Below are 20,440 nucleotides of genomic sequence, written 5' to 3' on the forward strand. Positions count from 1 at the left end.
AAAAATGCAATGTAAGTAATGTAGATGTAAACAGCAAGACAAGACTGTAGCATTTTCTTTTAAAGATCCAGATAATACATTTGAAATTGCCCAACAAGCATGTAGCAAAAAGTGAAATTTCATTAATTCCCCATTTCACTATTCTATCATTAGATTGCTGGCTGCACTCATGAGAGCTGGACCTTTAAGGCCACCTCTCTTAATTCACTATTCAAAGACATGAAATGGAGAGACACTTAGTCTCAGTAGGGTTTTATTTTTAAATATATTACATCTTCCCTTGCAGATGTCCTTAAATAATAAAGAACCCCCCCCCAGTAAGACAGCTGGGAAAGAAATTTACAGCCTATCTGAAAAGTGTAGCAATTAGTGCCAATAAAAAAAATTTTTATGAAGAAAGCCAGCTTTTGTCATCACCCTCACTGTGCCCAGAATTAGAATAATAGTTGAGTATTATGGTGTAATTACTCTAAGAAATCTGCATTGAACCTTTCCTGTGCTCTTTGGCTCTCACTTTCTTGGGTTATGAAAGGACAAACGATATTAGCCATGCTAGAGGTTTGCTCCAACACTTTGGTCCTGGCTGAAGTATCCCAACAACTTTTGAATGAACGTCTTGTATAGACGATTATTGTGCCCAGAGGATGAATCCTCTAAACTTTCCTCTAATGCCATCAAGATGTCTGCATTTGTGGTTGGTTTTGAGTGAAAATTTGGGACACGCACTTATGTTCTTCTATTCACTGTTTATAAAATGTGGATATAACCTCTGGGTCTGAAAAGTGAATGCAGGAGTGCTTTAAAGCTGCATTCTTTCTAATGGCCAGTAGGGGGCAACTACACTGGTTGCAAAAAGGAAGTCAGATTGTATAGAAAACAATATTAATGGTTTCAATCTCTAGTTACAAGTCGTCTTCATTACAGCATGATGTTTGTTTTGTAAATTATGGAAACGCAGGGTATACTTTGGGGTGTGGTTACAGTTTGATTGACAGATCAGAGAGATATGTGGAGTGTTTTAGTGCTGATCTAACAATAATGCAACGTGTGCTAGTGTCCTTCACATATCATTCTTCACACTGGTGTAAACTAGGGGTACAATGACTTTGAATGGTAATGTCATTTTAGATTTTTTTTTTATATCTAAACCTTGTAATAAGTTTATAAATGGTTTGGAAAAGCGATGAAACTGATTTTAAACCTGCTAAACCAGCCCTGGTGCGTCTAGGTACAGCCTCACAGAAACAGGATTGTAGACTTGCTTTACTGTGTTTTTGAGTAATGTATCCAATAACACGTTCAACTAAAATGAAAACAAGAGCATCAGCAATAATTCATTTGGTAATCTGCTCATGCTTCTCCCCCCTTTCCACACGTGTGGCTTCATCGCCTACAAATGAAACCATGTGTAAAGAACTCTAATAAGATAATCCTTTGTAAGTTGTAATACACATCAGTTAGCCTGACATGCAAAATAAGACAATTCCAGTATCAGTAATAGCTGCTTTCCAACCAGGGAGTGAATATTCAGATGCATCTTCAGCCCCTAATTTGCAAAACAATGTGACAAACAAGAAGGAGAACTGAGCTGTTTCACTCTGTAGTGCCATTAAAACTACATTTTACCGAACAGATTTTGTGGAGTGCATGGCATTTTAATGCATAATGTTACAAACATCTCTGAAGCTTTGAGCCAGTGTGTGTTCGGTTTATATGGGCGGATCTCTATGTGAACGACCATTAAAATATCAAAGTAGCAGCTGTATCTGTTCTGCCTCATCCAGAGTAAAGGGCATTAATGGAGTCCTAAAGAGGAGGACAAGGAGAGGCTGGAGATGGAAAGAGATGATGACATGGAGATGGAGATGGTAGGAAATGAGAGACAGTGGAGGATGTGAATCACCAGTGAGGCTTCAACTTTAAAGACCTTCTCTGATAACCTGCTCGCTTTGGAATTGATTTTACGCAACATATGTGCTGCAGCTTGACCCCAGTGACAGAATAGGTGTGAATTAGAGTTTTTGATTTTCTTGTAATGTGCCCCTACTTGTCCTCACAGCTTCCTTGCTCGATATATATATGTTACTCTGACAGTGGTGATTATCGTTTTTTATAGGGCAAAACAGGACAGTGAGATAACTGTAGCAGCTGCTGCATCTATCTGAGAGATGCCCTCCTGGACCACGGTGATCATAAACCTCCTGCTGTCTCACACATACACACACACACTCACATACACTCTCTCTCTCTCTCTCTCTTTCTTACATGACCATGCTCACCCTGTAGATCCTCACCTTTATCTTAACTCTAAAATTTAACTTGGTTATATTTTTTCCCGAACTTGAAGTTAAGCTTTAACCTTTTTTTAAACTCTTACACAACCAGTCTTCTCCAGAAAGTTTCTACTTTTTATCCCCCAGAGTCACACTAGCTGTAAAACTCTTTCTCTCTCTCTCTCTCTCTCTCTCACACACACACACACACACACACACACACACACACACACACACACACACACTTTCCATGATAATGAAGTTTCTCAGGCAAGATGGGAGGGCAGTTTTGTCCCTGGCACACTGCCTGGCTGTTTCATCGGCTGTAAATGCAGGTCTGCTTCTCAACTGGAAGAGGGTTGATATTAATCATCAGTGTAATACCCTGCAAGGTCACAAAAAGTGTGATTATTAAAAAGTTTATTCAATCACGTCTTACTAAGAATAGTACAGTCATTCCTCTTGTCAAATGACTAGCACTCTTAAGCACTCTTAATAAGTAAAAGGTTATAAGAGCTTAACAATGCAGGGAAGAAAAAGGCAAGTCAGCTTTTAATTTTCTCTGCTCAGAAATGTCATTAAAAGGTCATTGTTGGGCAAGAAGTGAGGATGACAACGTTTATTTCACAAGGACTCATGATGTGTTTAAAATCCAGTTCTTTGTCAATTTTTCACTGCACAAAGCTGCTTCTCAAACTACCACATTAAGTATTTTATTAAATTCAACCTTCATTTCTGCTTGAGCTTAGTCAGAGAAAAATGATGCCAGACACGCACTCTTCACAGAAAAATATCCATTTGTTTTTCCCTCACAGAGGACTCATTACTTGTGTGTTTTATCTTGGATGTTTCCACTCCACTAGAAAGACAATCTGAGCAGTAGAAATGGAGACAAAAAGAGGGCACACAAAGCGAAGGAAGTGATGAGATTTGCAGGAGGGGGTGTAAGCAGTAAAGAAGACAAGAGGTTAGTGGAGATGAACAACGGAGAAGGAGGACTCAGGCAGGTAGATAGATAGAAGAGGTGGGAGGCAGAGGTGGGGAAAGATAATTGGATTGTGGGAGAATTCATATTTGACGAGGGCTTCCTGGAACTTTTCAACGTTTGCCTTTGCTTGGAGGGGAGTCACTTACATCAGCATGAACACAGCGAGGCCAAGTGGTTATTAAAAGGTGTCATTCACCGTGTCAGGCACCATTTAAACATGCAAACATGCATGACACCACGACAATGCAGTTTCCAGTCCTATAGCTTTTAAAGTGTCATGTGAAGGAGTAGATGTATTGCCTCAATTAACAAGACACAGCAGGGTCCTGAGCGGCCACCCAGGTGAGGTGATAACGAGCTGCCATCAGAGATCAGATCGACTCAGTGGGTGTCGGCCTGTGAGGTGTCGGCTCTCATGAGTGGTAGAAGACTTTAGACCAATCAGAAGAAGAGCAGCGTTTTTCCATATCATAGAAAATATAGTCTTTGGCAATGGTGGAAGAAGTATTCAGATCCCTTACTTAAGTAAAAGTACTAACTGTTGAATGACTCCACCAGCATCAACATTTATTTAAAGTATCAAAACTAAAATAACTCTAAATTCAAATATATTATTGGATTATTTTTGATGCATTTATGTAAGAAGCATTATACTGTTGTCCAGGTATGGCTAATTTTAGCTACTTAATATACTGTTTTGTGGTTTACTTTACCAACATGTGTAATCATTTTAAATTGATCTTATTATTTATGTTAAATCTTGATCTTGTTAGAATAATTTGATTATTCTCTCTTGTCTGTTGTCTGTCTCTGTTGTCTGTCTCTGTGCATGACGCAGGTCACTATCAAAGGTCACTATGCATGCGTAATTCACTAAACCTTGGGTGTACTGTCTATCTCTCTATGCATTTATATATTAATCAGGCAATATGATTTTGATACAATGATTATGTTTGTGTGTTAATGTTGGTTTAGAAACTGTGATTACTTTGATTACATATATTCCATTTGCTTAAACTGATTAAGATTCTATAATCACAAAGAATATATTGTATGGTTCATATTTTTTAGACTTTAGAAAACATGTAAGACAGTGAAAAATAAGTGGCTCCAAATTATATCTGTGAGACATAAGGCAGGAGGTTTTGTTGAATGTTCTGGAGAAGAGGCCAGGTCGGAACTTGATGTGCCGGCCAGAAGATTATTGCCCGGTGACATGACGTGTCCCTGTATTGATTAAAACTGACGAATCGGCGGATCAAGAAGACGGAACTTCCTGGAAGAAATCTACTTTCATGATTAGTAAACATTGTTAGTATTTAATGGGTCTGAGGGAAAGAGACGAGGTTCAGACTTCACGAACTGAAACCCGTCTGTGTGTATCAGGGAAGTGTAGAGTGGACCCCGAAGATCTCTGTAGATATTGCACATTTCTTGATGTGTAATAAAATTATGTTAAATTGAGAACTTGGACGTCCTCCTGCTCATCCTTTCCCCATCAACGATCTGCGCAGAGAAAATAGGTGAGGATTTTCGGTTGGTGTTAGATTATTCAAGTTTCAAGGTTTCCTCAAGCTATTTTTCTAACAACCTGAAAAGTAACTTCAGCTGGCAGTTAAATGTAGTGGAATAAAAAAGTACAATAAAAATATAAATAATTGCCCCTAAAATGTAATGAAGTAGAGTATAAAGTAACACGTGGAAATACTGAAGTTAAGTACAAGTATCTCAAAAGTTGTATTTAAGTACAGTACTTTATTAAATGTACCTAGTTACATTCCTCCACTGGTCTTTGGGCAAAAATATGTTTATAAATGGGAAACTGACTGTTTAGTTATCAGTTATTTTACTGTTAACAAGTTATGCTATTGTTTGTTATTTAAAAGTTTATTATTGCACACAATATAACATTTTATAAACTATAGTAAGTATTTGCCAATTGATTTTTTAATCGTCTATAAATATTATTTTGATGGCTATTATAAAGTTGCAACTCATTATTATAATACCATGTAAAATCATTACTAAATAAATGTACATAGAAAGCCAGAGAAAATAGGCCACCTTTATGTCTAAAATAATTATCTGAGATGGAAAGCAGCAGCCTGTGCTATATTTTTAATTTCATTTATTTGTTTTGTTTTTGTGGAACACCTTCAAAACCAGTGTGGTATTAAAAGTATAAAATATTTTTAGTATACACTTGGAGAAAACAAATATTTTATTCGAGAAATATTAGAGTCCATCTGTCAGCCAGAGGGCCTGCTGAGTATTCAGAATCTTTATTTGTCTCATTTTATATGTGATCATTCAGCAGCAAAACAGTCAAAACAGTTTTTACTGCAGATAGAGGTCTATTGTGAGGGTGCAAAACTTTTTATGCCCCTGTGCTGTCTTTATTGTGTGTGTGTGTGTGTGTGTGTGTGTGTGTGTGTGTGTGCAATATTTATAGTCTTTGTGAAGGTCTCCAGAAGGTATAAAGAAGCCTGGACAAACTGTTTCACTGCTTTCTCCCTTTGCAGAATGAAAACACTTCAAAACTGAAAAGACATATTTCACATACGGAAGAATCTTTCTCACCATATAGAATAAAAAACCTTGTAATGACCTTATTGCTTTTCTAGCACCTTACAGATATTGTAAGTTATATTATTACAGTATAATAAGTATTGTGATGATTGTACTTCTCCATCAAAGATGGTGTTTGTAAGAAGACTAGACATCCTATATAGCACACATAAGCAACATACAGCCCCTGGGCCAGAACCGTCCCTTTAACCATCTCAATCTGTCACATGGTGGACTAAAAGGAAAAAAACAACCTCCCCCCATCAATAAAATGCAACATTATGTGAATGAATCTTAAGGCAAATGACAATGAGTCTGTACTGCTTTTTAACCCCATCCAACATAGGCTGCTGTCTATTATTAGACTGGACTTAAAGCCTGGCTACCCTGGAAGTGCCAACCTGCCACACCGACAGATACATCACTGACTGATGGGTGAACATCTGTCATCTGTGCTGTCAATTGACATGACGCCACAATTTGATGGTCTTGCAAAGAGAGTATAAATATATAAAGATTTCAGTTATATCTTATTCTCACAACAAGTTTTAAAAAAGTAAATAATATAATATTTTTCTTATTTCAGTGATGCAGATTTGCACTGCAAGAGCTTGATTAGCTACACAAGTAAAATCATCTCACACAGAAAATAATCTGCTATGTCTTCCATATTCATGTGGTTGAACATAATTCACCATTGTGTGACCCTTCACTTCCTTGATCTAATTAAGATATGACCCTCACCTCTGCTATATGACCCACATTTCAAGCAGTTTCAAGCACCTTATTCATAATCCAAGCTCTATGGGAAGCCTGAAAACATCACATTGAAATTCAAAGGCAGCCTGAGGTGAAAATTGCCGGTGTGGGAGATTAATGTCCTGTTGATCAGCCTATTCAATAATTTCTTCAACCTTCAGGTGGTTTTCTCAGAAATAAGAAGAATAAGAACAATATTATAATTAATAATTAAAGAAAAGCTGTGCAACAGAGGTCTCTCTCAGAGTACTTCACCCACAAAGTGGGTGTTAAAGCTGTATTTGAGCCTATAATCAATGTATGCCTGTCTGCAAGGGTTATTTACTCTAAAAGGGAGAGTCCATCTCCACTAATGTACCTGGAAACTGAGGAACAGACGTCTATTTATGTCCTCATGTCTCCGGGGGAACAAAGTCAAGCAGTCCCTATGAGTGTTTTATGTTTGAGTGTGACGGCACACCGACAGACCTCACGCTGCTTTCACGCCTGACTTGGCAGCGCCGTCTTCACGACTCTCACAGTGAGGACAGATGGCAAGGACTTACCCCACTAAGTAACCCTCCAACACACACACAGACCCAGACGTGATGCGCAACACAAGAACATCCTTGGCACCCACTGACTCGTCTCTCAATCCAACAATGAGTCATGCAAAGCATACTCTCCCACCGAGAGTCTGTATTTGTGTGAATTTGCCTGGCAGAATGCTTTGATACATCACCTGAAGTCGGCACGTGACTCCTCAGCGCCTGCTGCTCTTTTCTCGCCACACATCTCATTTTGACTGCAGCCCACTTCAAACGAGAGCCTTGTACCAACTGCACCTTCAAACATCTATTCTACTTCGACCACCCTGAGGCCATTTACATCATAAAAACACTTACCTATGACTGCCAGCATATTTAACTGACACTCCTGATCAAAGGCACTGATTTAAATTCAACACTGTAAAACCTCTGCTATGAGCTGTGTTTTAATGGCTGTTTCTAAACTGATGCCACTGTTTAATAAGTCAGTTTGCACATTGGAGCCTAATTGCCATTACTTGTTTTTCAGATATGTAAATGAGAAATACCCAACCTAGCAATTTGTAGCAACCCTTAACATCATATATGAGACACAGCCACCACCCCTTAAGGCTTAATGATACTGTTACTCTATATGATTAAAAACTGTACATAACATGTTGTAATGTATTCATTTACTCCATAGTCAGACATAATGAGACACAGCATGTCAGGATGTGTGCTTATGTCATGCACAACTGATCTAAGTGCACTCAAATGTGTGGGTGGATGATTGGATATAAATGTGAGTGTGCGTGCCTGAATGTGGTGTATATGTGCGTGAGTGTGTAGGAGGACAGTTTGCTGAATCTGCAAGGCCAAACAAACTACACTCACCAATGTAACATACCACTGTGCAGTATATGCAGCAGATGCAGCTTTATGCCTGTTTTGGAGTAGTTAATGTTGTAGCCCGCAGCTGACATTTTCTTAACTTAGTTCTTGTAAAATAATAAAAATAAAAAAATAAAAGTTTGCTGTAAAATATAAATGTCAATGCAAAAAGGGAACTCTATATACTTGCATGAATCCCACTACTATTGAACTTCAAGTAGGCTATTTGTTCCCTACAGATGTTGAGACTTTTAAGGGGTTTTTTTTGTCTTTCAATTTATCCGATCATTGTACATATAAAGGACATGTGTACTGTGAATATTTGATACATCACTTTTATCCTTATTGGTAAGGGTGACTAAACTTTTCTTTCTTCCCCATTGTACCTTAGATCCCATTTTTTCCTCTTAAGGCTTAGTGGTCACATGCGTGGACAGCACTTTTTAGCTCTTATGTCCACAATCATGTTCACTGCTGAATTGGGGGTGTTATGGACACGTACCCCACATACGTGTCCATAACACCCCCAATTCAGCAGTGCCATCTGGTGGTGTCAGAAGAGTCTAACATGCTACGGTAAAAATTCCACATGGCGGCAAACACAAGGGAAGATTCAAGTGGCCACTCCATACACAAACATCGACCAAGTAAGAATTCCTGTCTTATTTTATGGCTTATTGTTATTAAGATATGTATGGAAGTGTTGGACATTTGTCATGAAAAGCAACTTTTTTTTAAAAAAGTGTAAAGATAAGAACTTAGCATGTCGCAAAACATGAAGTACACGAATGTGTACTCATGGACTGACGCTCCTCGAAACAGCTAATTATGCTAGTAAACATCCACACATGTAAAATGAGAAAATGAGTATCTCTGGTGCAGCTAAAAAGCTGTTCATTGTCTAAATGTAATAAATAACAATTCAATCACTAAATACATATATACATACATAGATTAGTTGGGTTAAAAATGACAGTAAAATGTAATATGCTAGTAAACTAAACTAGCTTGCAGCTAACTCTGTTACAGCTAAAAGCTGAACCAGCTACATTGTACAGCAGAGCTGCCAAGTGTCACGCTTTGAGTGTGACAGTCACGCAATTTAAGCCATTCTCACACCACACGCCACACTTGCCATTTCTCACGCTTATATTTCCCCATTCAATACTCTGTATTTCTTTTTTTCATGATAATAAACTTTCGTCCTCGCGGCTTGCCGTATCTCGAGTAACTCTGATTGACTGACCGAGATAACCAATCCCAGACCAATCCATCAGTCCTTTGTGCCTAAATGTAACCAACCGTGGAAGGCACCACGCAATATTAACCAATCAGAAGCAACGTAAGGCGTGTCTTGGCGTCTCTAACTTTCTTTCGCACACAATAACGCCGACATTTAAAACCCACTCGACGTTGCTAGAAGACAGATGGTAATTAACTACTCAATTTTGTTGACAGTTGATTCACTGTTTCTCCTTGAGTTTCCTAGTTAGGGCCTCGGGGCAATCGCACCGAGCACTGCTGTTATACTGTGGATTTCTTCTGTGGATTTCTTCTTATTCCTCTTCCGGACGCAATTTCGTCCCGCTACTAGTCCTGCAACTCAAAGAGTTGCAGGACAAATTATATATCAAAATGTGCGGTTTGATCGGGATCGGTGTGCTATTACTTTTCTCTACGGAATATGAATTTTTCGCAACGTAAGTCGCGAAAAACTGCCCAAAATTTTGCATTGAAATGAATGGGACGGCCGAAAGAAAATGAGCAAAAAAGAACATTAATTGAAGATTTTCAGACGTCTACTTCTCCGGCATAATTTCACCTAGAGACTCCATTTAAACTTTAAACAGTAGACACAAGTCTTGTGTATTGGTGTATTACTTTGCGTTTCGATAGGTCATATAGTTTTTTATCAATCCCTGTTCAATGACCATGATCATTTTTGGAGAAATTCTGAGATTATAATGGGTGTGTATTGCACGGAATGTTCGTGTCAGAGTGTGTGATGTCATCGCTCAGAGTGTAGAGGGAGAGGTAAAACTGTCAAAAAATAAATTTGAAAACTGCGCTCCAGGCCGCAAATTCCACTCTACAGAAATAATTTATACATAGAAATGTAGGAAAATTAGTCTTCTCACTCACAATCCTCTGGTAAAGCTGTCAGAGTTATAATTTGGGCGTACGACGCAAAGATGCGCCACCAAAACCACCAACAGCCTCATTGGGTCCCATATAAAAAACGCAGGAAGATTTTGGAAAAAGTGAGGTTTAACTGTTTTTTTAGATCGCTCTAACAAATCTATTTTTAAATTTTTCTTAAAAAAAAACATATGTAGAGGTTCAGGAAGAACTCAGGACGCTCAAAGTGAAGTCGGATCAATGATAGGTATTATGGTTTTGCCAAAAATGCTTTCTGTTCGAGGCCAGAAATTTCACTCTGCCCACCTCTGGCTGCTTTCACTCTGCCATAAGATTCCACAGCTGTTAATTCCGTTGATTGCTCTGCTCTGATTGGTCGACCCCAACGCTTTGATGTTTTGATGTGATTACAGTTACAGATACACGCACGCACACACACACACACACACTGGTCATTTAATGTAATAACAGTTACAGATACACACACGCACACACACACACACACTGGTCATTTAATGTAATAACAGTTAAAGATACACGCACGCACACACACACTGGTCATTTAATGTAATAACAGTTAAAGATACATGCACGCACACACACACTGGTCATTTAATGTAATAACAGTTAAAGATACACGCACGCACACACACACTGGTCATTTAATGTAATATCAGTTAAAGATACACGCACGCACACACACACACACTGGTCATTTAATGTAATATCAGTTAAAGATACACGCACACACACACACACACACTGGTCATTTAATGTAATAACAGTTAAAGATACACGCACACACACACACACTGGTCATTTAATGTAATAACAGTTAAAGATACACGCACACACACACACACACTGGTCATTTAATGTAATAACAGTTAAAGATACACGCACGCACACACACACTGGTCATTTAATGTAATATCAGTTAAAGATACACGCACGCACACACACACACTGGTCATTTAATGTAATATCAGTTAAAGATACACGCATGCACACACACACTGGTCATTTAATGTAATATCAGTTAAAGATACACGCACGCACACACACACTGGTCATTTAATGTAATAACAGTTAAAGATACACGCACACACACACACACACACACACACACACACATATGCGCGCGTAAGCGCGCACACTCCTCCAGATACAAATGTTTCACACACACACATTTTGAGGTTAAAGGTCATAGGTTGCTGTATAAATAAATACTTGAAGAGGAATAGTATCATAACATTACTAGTATTAATTGTTTGAAATCTCTGAAGAATCTCATCATAGTGTACACACACCGGCAGTAGCCCCCGTGGCCCTTTCAAAATTTCCCCCAGAGGAAATTTTCTAGTTAATATGTACTGTTTTAAGGCTGCTATAAGTCTATCACTGTCCTGTATTTGTTGCAGAGCTGTGTAACATTTATTTGCCTCTTCTCTTGACCAGTTCACACTTGAAAAAGAGACTCTAACGTTAGTCTCAATGTGTGTGTGTATGTCAGAGTTACAGACTTGTGAATATCAATTTAGACCCCTCTAAAGCAGTGTTTCTCAAAATTCTAAATTCCAAGGTCTATCCTTAACTCTGACAGTGTACAAATGGAACCAAATTAGCTTTATTGGCATGAATGGTATCAACCTTTGTTGCCAAAAGCAGAACATACATACAGACATGCAATTCAATTACAATACAATTAATACAATACATTAAATATTAACACAAATATATTACATATTTTACATTAAATATATTTCATATTAAATCTCTCTCTTTCGCGCTCTGGCTCGCTCTCTCTCTCTCTTTCGCGCTCTCGCTCTCTCTCTCTTTTGGCAAACATGGCGGAAGGTGGAGCAGACACGCCCATAGACGCAGCATCGGCTGCTGTGATGCGAGAAATTCGGCCGACATCTTGGAGTGGTGATCCGCTCCACTCAGTGTAATTAGTTTGACAGGAGCATATAACTGTCAGCGCATTTAATTAATCTTACCTCACTGAATACTACTGATTTTCATGCGTTTTTTTGTCATACTTGTAGCTATGATAAAGGACACATGTTTTGGCATGTTTTATTATTCATAGTTGGCTTAACAGTAATTGAATATTCGTATATGCTATAAGTGACCAGACATCCGAGATCCAAAAAAAAGACAAAATAACTAAAAAAAATCACACAAAATGTCCTTAATTACTTTTGAAAAAAGAAACAAAATGACAGAAAAAAAGACACAAAATGACCAAAAAAAGACACAAAATAACTAAAAAAGGACACAAAATGACCAAAAAAAGACACAAAATAACTAAAAAGGACACAAAATGACAAAAAAAAACTAAATTACTTAAAAAAGACACAAAATGACAGAAAAAAGACACAAAATAACTAAAAAGGACACAAAATGACCAAAAAGACATAAAATAACGAAAGAAAATCACACAAAATGACAGAAAAAAAACTAAATTACTTAAAAAAGACACAAAATGACAGAAAAAAGACACAACATTACCAAAAAAGACACAGAATGAACAAAAAAGACACAAAATAACTAAAAAGACACAAAATGACAGAAAAAAAGACACAAAATTACTAAAAAAGACACAAAATTACCTAAAGAAGACACAAAATTACCTAAAAAAGACACAAAATGACCAAAAAAAGACACAAAATGACCAAAAAAAACCTAAATTACTTAAAAAAGACACAAAATGACAAAAAGACACAAAATTACAGAAAAAGACACAAAATTACCAAAAAAAACCTAAATTACTTAAAAAAGACACAAAATGACAAAAAGACACAAAATTACAGAAAAAGACACAAAATAACTAAAAAAATGACAGAAAAAAAACCTAAATCACTTAAAAAAGACACAAAATAACTAAAAAGGACACAAAATGACCAAAAAAAAGACACAAAATAACTAAAAAAGACACAAAATGACCAAAAAAGTGCCAAGGGAAAGAGAGAAGGATGGCCTATATTTTGCATTTTGTTGTCCAAGTAGCTGTTACTTTGTTCAGTGACAATAAAGTTCAATCTAATCAATTCTAATGACTGTTGATTGAGGGTGTGTGGTGGCAGCGGGGCTCAATGGGTGCTCAGCACCCCTAAAGCTCTGACCCTAGACTCGCCCCCGGCCGCTGGCATGTAGGTGAGGACATCAGTCTTAAGGAATAAATCGATGTTAAAAGGCCAAAGGCATCATGGTGTCTCACTCTTGTCGTTTTCTGAAACTTGGCAGCCCTGTTGTACAGTACCATTGAAATAATTTACAAATAAATAATGCATAACTGTATGTATATTGCATATTGTATTTGATTTTGTCATGTTTTTATTTTCAGAGCGTTTTTCTGTGCAACAAGCTTTGGAGCTACTTGGGTTAATTGATGGAGACAACTCAGATTTTGACTAACGATGATCCCACCCTGGATGAAAATTACCAACCACAGGAGCAAAGCAGCAGTGAGGATGAGGGTGACAGTAGTGATGATGAGGACCCCATTCCTGAGCCCACTTAGCACAGCAGAGGACGTAAACGTCTCCATGGTGCAGATAATGGTTAGCCAAGACCCAGTACATTTTTTTTATGTTATGTAGTTAGGGCCTCAGGGCTATGTGAAGGATTGGAGGCAAAATGCTTATTTACATCAATTGTTGACAGGTTCATTGACAGGGACAGAGAGTACAGGGACAGGTTCATCCTGCACTCCCAGACGTCGACGTCGAACTGAAACAATTGATACTGATAACTCAGAAGATGACTCTGAGGAGCCAACACCAGGACCAGGCCAAACCAAAAAAAAGAAAAAGGGAGAGTCCAAACAAGGTCATTGTTATTATTTTGGCACGCCTTGAGGGTAAATCTTTATTCCGATTCTGGTTGTGCAGGACGTGGAATACACTGGAAGGCTACTCCATTGATGCCAAACCTCGCAGAGTATCAGCATCAGGATGAAACTGATCTAGACAGACATGGCTGAACCCCACTAGACTATATTGAACAGTACATAGATAGAGACCTGATGACAATGATTTCAGAATGTTCTAATGTTATGTCACTGTCTAAGAGTGGGGACCCACTCAACATGTCAGTCGATGAGGTTTACCACTTTTTGGTGCCTGTATTTTCCTGCATCCGATACCCAACCATTAGGATGTATTGGTCCAAAGCCTTGAAAATCACTGCCATCACTGACAAATTCAAGTGTGCCAGATTCTTCAAACTGAGGGGAGCAATAAAAGTGGTAATTGATGACGATGTGCCTGAAGACCTGAGGATGAAACTCTGGAAGGTGAGGCCTTTTCTGGATCTATTCTGAGAGGCTGCAAGTCTCTGAATCGACCTGATTGCGCATCTATTGATGAACAGATGATACCTTTCACAGGAGCCTGTCCGTACAGACAATATCTGCAAAAGTGTATTGTGACCGGTTCTTCACCACCATCAAAGGTGCGCAACGAATGATGGAGAAGGAGCTGTACATAACTGGTACAATAATGAAGAACCGACTCGCTGGAGCTGACCACAAGTTACCCAATGACAAAGCCATGAAAAACGCAAGAAGAGGTATCTCATCAGAAGTGTCCGCTGCAGATGGAAAGTTGTGTGATGAAGTGGTACGACAACAAACCAGTAATGTTGATGTCTGTTGTTCATGGTATGCAGCCTGAAGACACCTGCCAGCGCTGGGACAAGAAGTTGAAACAATATGTTTCGCGACCAAGCATTGTCCGTGAGTACACATCAAGATGGGTGGAGTTGACTTGATGGATAGAATGATCAGTTACGATCGCATGAGCACCTGTACTAAGAAGTGGACGATGCGGATGCTAATGCACTTCACGGATCTGGCTTTAGCCAACAGCTAGCTACTCTATCGCATAGACCATGCAATATGTGCTGGACCAAATTCAAGATCCCATCCAGTTCCTTCAGTTACGTATGGAAGTGGCAAAGATCCTCTTGGCCCAGCATCACGGTGCAGATTCTGACCTATCGGAACAATCAGAGGAAGAAGATTCAAATCAAGGGGTAAAATGTGATGTGACAGAGTTGCCCCATGTCTCAGTCCGCAGGAGGGCTAATGCCCACTTCCCAGAGATGATTGGCCTGAAGAATGCGATGCGCTGCAGACAACCAGGCTGCAATGGAAGAACCCGAGTGCGTTGTGCGACCTGCAAAGTGTTCTTGTGCTTGCAAACCTAACCTAATCTTTTACACATACAGTGCCTTGCAAAAGTATTCATGCCCCTTGGAATTTTCACCCTTTTGTTGCTTTTACACATTAAATCATGGTCGATATAATTTGGCCTTTTTAAAAAGAATTTGCAAAAAAACCCTCTTTAATATCAAAGTGAAAAAAGATTTTTACAAAATAATGTCAATTAATTAAAAATCTATAAGGTAAAATAAATGAGTGCATAAGTATCCATACCCTTTAAAGTAACTGAACTAATTCAACAGAGTTCCAGCTAGTTGATGCAGCAGAGTCACAGTTAGTGTAATGGAGATCACCTGAGTACAGTTGATGTGTGTCAAGTGATTATAGTATAAAAAACATGTGTCTGGGAGGTCCAGTCCCTGGTTCATCACTATTCCTGCCACAATAGTACCATGAAGACAAAAGAACACTCCTATCAACTCAGAGAAAAGATCATTGAACAGTGGAAGTCAGGAGATGACTACAAAAAAAAATTTAAAGTCATTATGCACTCATTTATTTTACCTTATAGATTTTTAATTCATTTATACTATTTTGTAAAAATCAGTTTTCACTTTGATATGAAAGAGGTTTTTTTTGCAAATTCTTTTTAGAAAGGCCAAATTATATCGACCATGATTTCATGTGTAAAAGCAACAAAAGGGTGAAACATCCAAGGGGTATGAATACTTTTGCAAGCCACTGTAGGTGATGGCAATGATTTTCAAGGTGTGTACATGTTCCTACAGTGACATTATTACTGTGTGTGTGTGTGTGTGTGTGTGTGTGTGTGTACATGCAAAATCAGTCAGGAAAAAAAACTTCTGTGTTCAAGTTGGAAATAAAGAGTTTTTCATTCTATTACACAAAGGTGACTTAATTGTGTTTTATGGAAATTCGGAACAAGAATCCACATATGTGGACATAATTTTTCTCTAAAAGTCCATCATATCAAAGAGAAATAAAAATTGCATGTAAAAAAAACAGCTTGGGCCTCTAGAGGTTAAGCTGCTGCTCCTCTATATTTTGTCTGCTTGTGTATGTTTGCTGCATTAGTCAACTGTTTGCTTGTGCTGTTTTCAAGGTGCCTGATATGGAGCACCAGGGCCCAGTGCTCCACAGGCTATTAAGACCCAACAGTACCTGCAACCCCTTTTGCTACATTTTTCACCCCACAACATCTGACACTATATTACCACAGAGCCACATGAACTGTTCATATCCCAGACTACCACACCTCACAATGTGCAACATAGTTTATATTTTTTGTTCCAGTAAGTCATTATTTGGCATTGTGTCCCTTCTCCTATTTGTTATGGCCAGGATTTTAACGATGTTTGACAATTTAAAATTTAATTTATAATTTTCTTCCCTTTTTAACTCTTCTGTCAACATCAAACTGAAGTGATATATAATATATCCAATACATCATATGCATACCATACAATTTCACTAATTTGTTCTCTTAATAGGACTGATATAATTTACAGACAGATGTTGAATTAATAATGAGAACAAGTGGGAAAAATACAAATTCTTCCACTAGGATTTGAGGTGACTCAATGATATATGATGTGCATACTACTCCCTTTACAATGAAGATTTCAATCTACCTAAGCTCCTATGGAAGATGTGGATGCGCCACCATTGTCATAAAAATACCAAATGAAGGAATATCCATTTGAAGAATGGTGCTCCTCCCTTCAATTGCATTGCAGGGAAGAATTTTAACAAAAAAGCAGTGAAACTGTTTGCTTGTGGTTCCCCAACACTGTACCAGGTCAATGTTTCCTGGTTTACCTTGAATGTATTACCTATTTGTGTGGAGTCTCAGTGTAAATTCTGACTTTGTGATTAGAAAATACTTCATTTTAAACAGTAAACAAATTAATTTTAATAAAACAAATCAAAAGAGAAAATTTTAACGAGGAATAAAGCTCCATCAGTTAATACAAATACTTGACAGATAATAGTACACAACTTTGTTTGCCATTATCTTCTCAGATACATTTTCAGATCTTGAAACCCTTCCTATTCTCCTTTCTTTCATCTTTTTTGCTTATTTTCCTCATAGCTGCAAAGCTGTAGGGGTCAAGAAACACCTTGTTTTTCAGTGGTTCAGAGTCAAACAATGAAAAGATCTGTGTCCAAGAAATCTTCTGTTGGGTAACTGGACAATTAATTCAATGTTCAGGGTCATACATGATTCATTTTATGCTAAGACAATTTAGAAAAGTTTAACATTGAATATGTTAAGTTGAAAAACAAGTTGAATGTCCAGCAAAATCAACAGCAAAGACCCTACAAAAATCCTGTAAAAACAACCACTGCTCGCTCCAGTTAATCTAGGCATCATCAGGTTTGTCTGCTGGCGGTCCACATGGCTGAAGCATCTTCTCCATCAGGTTGAAGCGAACTCTCGCTTTGCTCTCATTCTCAGCGACAGAGAAGTAGTTGAGCAGGTCAAAATGTCCCATGTAGGAGCAGTAAGAGTCTCTGTGCTGGTTGACCAGCCATTCCCACTTGCTGGTGTCTGCGTGTCCTGTGCCGATGTACTTAGACTGAAGATGCTCCAGCTGACTGTGGATGTTGTATCTGTCGGTCATTCTCGCTGAGAGGAGAGTCTCAAGGGCTCTGGACAAATATCAGGGTGTAATATTATACACAAACTCATAGAAAAATCAAACAGATTGAACATTTAGCAATGCTAGTGATTATACAACCATCTAGTTTAAAAAAAGACTAGTTGCATGTCTGGCTTAGTCATTAAAACGAACTATTTTCTCTATACTTGAGCCACTTATATGCCTAATTTAATAGTAAATGTAAAGTTATGTATGAAAAGCGCTATATAAATAAAGTTTGATTTGATTTGAAAGTTTTACGGTAAATCTCCGTCGCTTTTAGCCATATGAGCGATTAATATATCGTTTATAGCGATTAATATAAGGGAAAACAGCGTACGTGGCTAAGTTATAGTGCAATCATTAGTGTTCTTTGTACTTGTGGAAGTTATTTGCTCAATAAAACCCTAAAAATAAGTAAATATTTCCCTCGGTTAGAGAAGCAGTTAGCACGCTAACGATGCTTTTAATGGCTTTCTGGCTAACAGTAACGTGAAGTTAACGAACTGCCCAATAAAAGTCTCCTTAAACGTAAACTTGAACTGACTTTAGAGCAAAATATATTTTTCTTAGTGATCATATAACGCTCAAATGTAAAAATATACTTACTCGATGAATTGTAAAAAGGGGAAGGTAGAGGCTGTATAATGTTTAGCTCCGTTAGCACTGCGGTTAGCACTTCGTCGTAATGCAATGTATCGATGGCTTCCGGTGGCGTCCTGCTGCAAAATGAACCGGAGAGAAACTACGGATGAAACTTTTTGTTCCTCTTCTCCTCTTCTCAAATTCAGATCGCACGTGTCGCTTAACCACTCTGTCCAAGGCTGAATAATTAAACATAATATATGCGATAGAGTAATGATAATGGTGGAAACCACAGAAGAAGAAAAAAGTTAACCCCAAAATAACAGATTTTGAAGAAGTTCAGTACAGTTTCATTTGTTTTCTCCCTCAAACTGACACAAAAAATGCTATATTTTTGCTGTTTATATGACAGTGTTCGTTTCCCCCTAGATGTAAGTGCAATATGTTACCTTGGTCGGTAAATGTGTCAAATTCTTGGTAATTTTTATTTTTGTAACAAACTTTTATCTTAATACAAGGGGGAAACGAGTATCTGACCCCCCTATTGGACCATGATTGGACCATTACATACAGGTAAGCTGAGCTAATTTCTTTTATTAGTTTTTTCTAACTGTTGTTTTTAATTTGCACACATTTATACATACAATACATTTTAGTGCTGACCAAGCACACATACGTACACTACCAGTTAAAAGTTTGGACACACCATCGCATTAAATGTTTTTTTTGTTGTTGTTGTTGTTTTTTGTTTTTAACATTGTAGATTGATATTATAAAAATCATAACTATGATGGGACATATATGGAATTATGTAGTAAACAAAAACGTGTCAAACAAACCAGAATATGTTTTATATTTTAGATTCTTCACAGTAGCCACCTTTTGCTTTGATGGTCTCAAACACATTAAGAAGGCAAGCAATTCGACAAATTAACTCCTGACAAGGCGCACCTGTTAACTGAAAACCATTCCAGGCGAACAGTTCATGAATCTGACGGAGAGAATGCCAGAAGTGTGCAAGCTGTCATTAAAGCAAGGGGTGGATTCTGTGAAAAATCTAAAATCTAAAACACATTCTGGTTTGTTTAACACTTTTTCTTTTTTTACTACATAATTCTGTGTGTGTGTTCTTTCATAGTATGTCTTCAGTATTAATCTACAATGTTGAAAATAATAATAAAAATAAATAAATAAAAACCATTCAATGAGAAAGTATATCCAAACTTGACTGGTATTGCCCATATATTTATTTATATTTATATGTATACAAATGCATAAATGTATGTATACACCAGCATCATCATCCCTGGAGCCACACCGGACGTAATTTCTTACCTTTTATGAAGAAGCTATCTCAGAGGTGACTCTCTTTGATCTCGCATATGTTTACTGTCTGGCTGGAATGATAAAATGTTTTGGCATTTCCACTGATAAATATCTCTGACAAACTGTTTTCTTATTGAAGGATGTGGCTTCATTTTATCCAAGAGCCTAAACAGCTTTTTTAAGGTTTTAAGTAAATTTGTATTATATTTTAATACTATTGGTGGTTTAATTATGTCAAGTTGCGTAGAGTGCGTTCATCTCCAAAGCCCTATAACTATATATATATATATATATATATATATATATATATATATATATATATATATATATTTATATTTCTGAGACTCTTGATGGGGAAACTTTTTATTGAGCTGAGTCACCTCCCTGTTCCTATGGTTTCTCATTAGAAACAGCAGTGGATAGAGAGCAGGAGGAAGGAAAATGAAATAATCATATAAATAACCTGAGGTAGTGCTGTCCTCAGCAGATAACATGCACTGGAAAAGCAGTAATGCTGAGATTGAAAAGTGGCCGACGATATGCCACAAGTGGTACAGCAGCTTATGCTG

At 37.7% G+C, this 20,440-nt stretch overlaps 1 protein-coding gene across 1 annotated transcript; it reads right to left on the minus strand.

Moving 5' to 3' along the window:
- Nucleotides 1-17,205: 17,205 nt before the first annotated feature.
- On the minus strand, nt 17,206-18,694 carry sf3b5 (splicing factor 3b, subunit 5). Its single transcript, XM_059359457.1, has 2 exons — nt 18,570-18,694; nt 17,206-17,970 (listed from the first exon to the last, which is right to left on the minus strand). The coding sequence occupies exon 2, from the start codon at nt 17,940-17,942 to the stop codon at nt 17,682-17,684; it is 261 nt and encodes an 86-aa protein (XP_059215440.1). The 5' UTR covers nt 17,943-17,970; nt 18,570-18,694; the 3' UTR covers nt 17,206-17,681.
- Between the last annotated feature and the right edge of the window lie 1,746 nt (nt 18,695-20,440).

This window comes from Centropristis striata, chromosome 20 (genome assembly GCF_030273125.1).
Source record: "Centropristis striata isolate RG_2023a ecotype Rhode Island chromosome 20, C.striata_1.0, whole genome shotgun sequence".
NCBI classification, from domain to species: domain Eukaryota; kingdom Metazoa; phylum Chordata; class Actinopteri; order Perciformes; family Serranidae; genus Centropristis; species Centropristis striata.